A 3215-nucleotide genomic window follows, 5' to 3' on the forward strand; every position below is an offset into this window, starting at 1 on the left:
TCAAGTTGATACTTCAACTTTTACCAGAGTGTTTTTAAACTGCAGTATCTATACTTCTACTTAAGTAACAAATGTGTGAACTTTTCCCACCACTGCTGTTGAGTCTTTGCTCTGAGTGTGGATCTGAATCAGGACCTTTTGGGCCCAAATCCATTTCAGATGGACTAAATCTGGTTTCTATGAAATCCGGAAGGATTTCTCTGAATGGAGCAGCTGAGTTAGAATGAATGATGAGTAGCTCCATGTTAGTTAATCTTAGGATACACCAATAGCTCTCAGTGTTAATAATCTTTTAATAGTCACATAATCTCTGTACATGTACAAACATTAAATTACAGAAAGCAGTTTGTTCAGCATACTAAAACTAAATGACTGAATGTTTCTGCAGATCCACTGGAGAAATGGAACCAAATATAAAAGCAGAGCCTCTCTGGGAAGCTGAGGGTCGCTGCAGTGCATCCAGGAATGTAAAAACTGATGAACGCTGTGGAATTCTACTGAGGCAGGCGTCTGTGGATGGAGAGCCCGGTTCAGCAGTTGATACCCAAGCCAGTCCAGTGATCCGGTACCATCAGGAAGTATTTATCCATGGCCTCGCAGAAGCGCGCTCTGTACAGTTCAGGAGAAACAACGGTGGGCATCTTCCCTGCAGAGCAAACACAGCAGGACTCAGAACCAGAGCAAAATGTCGGTCAATATTTTATCCCTGATCCTTCCCTCTTCCCGCTCTCCTTCCTTCCTTCCTTCCTTCTGGCCTCTTTTGTCCAAGTTTCCAGGGTATTCCATTTCTGCATCCCTCCCTCCCTCCCTGCCCTCCTACTTCTCCTTCCTTCCTTGCCCTCCTATGTCTCCTCCCTTCCTCTTTTGCTTCCTTCCTTCCTTCCCTCCATTTNTGCATCCTTCCCCCCCTCCCTCCTTGCCCTACTTCTCCTTCCTTCCTTGCTTCCTTCCTTCCTTGTCCTCCTATGCCCCCCCTTTTGCTTCCTTCCTTCCTTCCTTCCCTCCATTTCTGCATCCCTCCCTCCCTGCCCTCCTACTTCTCCTTCCTTCCTTCCTTCCTTGCCCTCCTGTCTCCTCCCTTCCTATTTTGCTTCCTTCCTTCCCTCCTTTTCTACATCCTCCCCCCTCCCTCCTTGCCCTACTTCTCCTACCTTCCTTCCTTGTCTCCTTGCCTCTTCCTTATGTCTCCCTGCGTTTTGCTTCCTTCCTTCCTTCCCTCCATTTCTGCATCCCTCCCTCCCTACCCTACTTCTTCCTTCCTTCCTTGCCCTCCTATGTCTCCCCCCTTCCTATTTTGCTTCCTTCCTTCCCTCCATTTCTGCATCCTTCCCCCCCTCCCTCCTTGCCCTACTTCTCCTTCCTTCCTTCCTTGACCTCTTATGTCTACCCCCCCCTTTTGCTTCCTTCCCTCCATTTCTGCATCCCTCCCTCCCTGTCCTCCTACTTCTCCTTCCTTTCCTCCTTGCCCTCCTATGTCTCCTCCCTCCCTCTTTTGCTTCCTTCCTTCCTTCCCTCCATTTNTCCTTGCCCTCCTATGTCTCCTCCCTCCCTCTTTTGCTTCCTTCCTTCCTTCCCTCCATTTCTGCATCCTTCCCTTTCTCCCTCCCTCCCCTCCCCATTATTTAAAGACATCAGAAGGAATGGAGCTCAGGTCTCGGTTGTCGTAGCGACAGCAGCATGGTGACCTTTACCTTGACCTCCCAGAATTCCAGTGGATTTAACGACCATCTCCAGCTTCTTGTCCCAGGTGAACGTTCTGATGTAATCTGGAGGAGACAGCAGAGGACCCCCCCCCTCCAATCAACACCAGGCTTCTGAATCACAACACAAAGTCTCCACCCCCCCCACCTTACCGATGATCCCCACCACCAGCTGGTCGGTGGCGTCGTCTCGCCCCACCAGCAGCGAGTAGTCAATGATGAGGTGGCTGGACAGGAAGTAGGCGTCGCTGTGAATGGCGGCTTTCAGGATGGCCTTGCAGTGGGAGCGGATGTAGAGCGGGTTGTCGTGGATCAGCTTCAGGAGGTTCTCGTCCAGCAGAACCACCTCACAGCTCTCCTTCCCGGAGTCGGTCTTCACGTTCCGGTTCCTCAGCGAGCCCTTCAGGTCAAACACCTGGAGGAGACGCAGCGGGTCAGAACTCAGCACAGAACCAGGACCACAGCCCAGCTGCTACCGGACCCCACCTGAGCCATTTTACGGCCGTAGAAGAGGTTCTCCATGACCAGCAGGTCCAGTTTCTTCTCCGTATTGTTCTGGGAGTTCTTGTATCCGATCCGGTAAACCCCCAGGATCTTTGCCAGGGCCGTCGGCCGCTGTGGAACCGACACGGTTACAGGTGGAAACGCTCAAAGCAAAGGCGGAAACAGGAAGGAAGCAAACCTTCTGCTGAACAGCTCCGGTGATGTAGGTGAAGTAGTGCGGAGCAAAGTCCAGGAAGGACTGGACCTCCAGCCTGGGCATCTGCTTCAGGATGAAACGGTCGTCTGACAGGAGAGAAAAGGACCTCAGTCAGAGTTTAAACCTAATAAACGGATCAAAGAGCCTCCCAGAGAGAAGCACCTCCTCTCTAACCTTCGGTAGCGTAGAAAACTGCTCCAGACTTCCCTCCCCGGGCTTGCCAGTTCACGCAGTGGGACAACGAGCGGACAAAGTCCTCCTCGCTGCTCTCCATGATCTCATCACGCATCCTGTGGAACTCCTGAGCGTAGTAGATCCGACAGTAGAACTTGGCGTTGGCGTCAGAGAACTCTGCGTTGGAAAAAGGAGGAAGAGGTCAGATGGATTCACATCAAGCAGACCGGTTCCACATCCAGAACCTCGGCTGAAGCCTCATGGTTCACTTCTAGATTTTAATCCATTAGAGGCGTCAACAGAAGCAGCATCTGGCTTCTCTGCATCAAAGCTGTCAGAAAGCTTCATGTTTGGTTTGGTCTAATTCCAGGGTCCCCTGACCTCGTTAACATCTAATTCAAGCATGTAATAAACTTTCCAGAACCAGTTTCCTCAATTATGCGACAGAATTTATAACTTAATGCATCATTAGTAATTCAAATCAATTCAGTTTATTTCTATAGCACCAAATTCACATCATATCATCTCAAGGCACTTTACAGTTCAACCAGATCATCCAGTCAGATTGATTCTATCTAAGGAAAACCAGTTGATTGCATTGACTCATTGTCTCAAATACAATCCCTCACACTAAGCATGCT

The 3215-nt window shown here is 50.1% G+C and overlaps 1 protein-coding gene across 1 annotated transcript in view; it reads right to left on the bottom strand.

Moving 5' to 3' along the window:
* Positions 1 to 280: 280 nt before the first annotated feature.
* The window catches only part of pikfyve (phosphoinositide kinase, FYVE finger containing), a 37964-nt gene continuing 35029 nt past the window's right edge, over positions 281 to 3215 (bottom strand). The window contains exons 38-43 of the mRNA XM_015395029.1: positions 2575 to 2751; positions 2383 to 2486; positions 2187 to 2315; positions 1854 to 2115; positions 1692 to 1766; positions 281 to 646 (exon numbers count right to left, since the gene is read on the bottom strand). Of these exons, the coding sequence (XP_015250515.1) occupies positions 531 to 646; positions 1692 to 1766; positions 1854 to 2115; positions 2187 to 2315; positions 2383 to 2486; positions 2575 to 2751 (863 nt within the window). The 3' untranslated portion in view covers positions 281 to 530. The remainder of the gene's footprint in view (positions 647 to 1691; positions 1767 to 1853; positions 2116 to 2186; positions 2316 to 2382; positions 2487 to 2574; positions 2752 to 3215) is intronic.

The sequence above is a fragment of the Cyprinodon variegatus genome, unplaced genomic scaffold (genome assembly GCF_000732505.1).
Source record: "Cyprinodon variegatus isolate N-32 unplaced genomic scaffold, C_variegatus-1.0 Scaffold720, whole genome shotgun sequence".
Taxonomy (NCBI): Eukaryota; Metazoa; Chordata; class Actinopteri; order Cyprinodontiformes; family Cyprinodontidae; genus Cyprinodon; species Cyprinodon variegatus.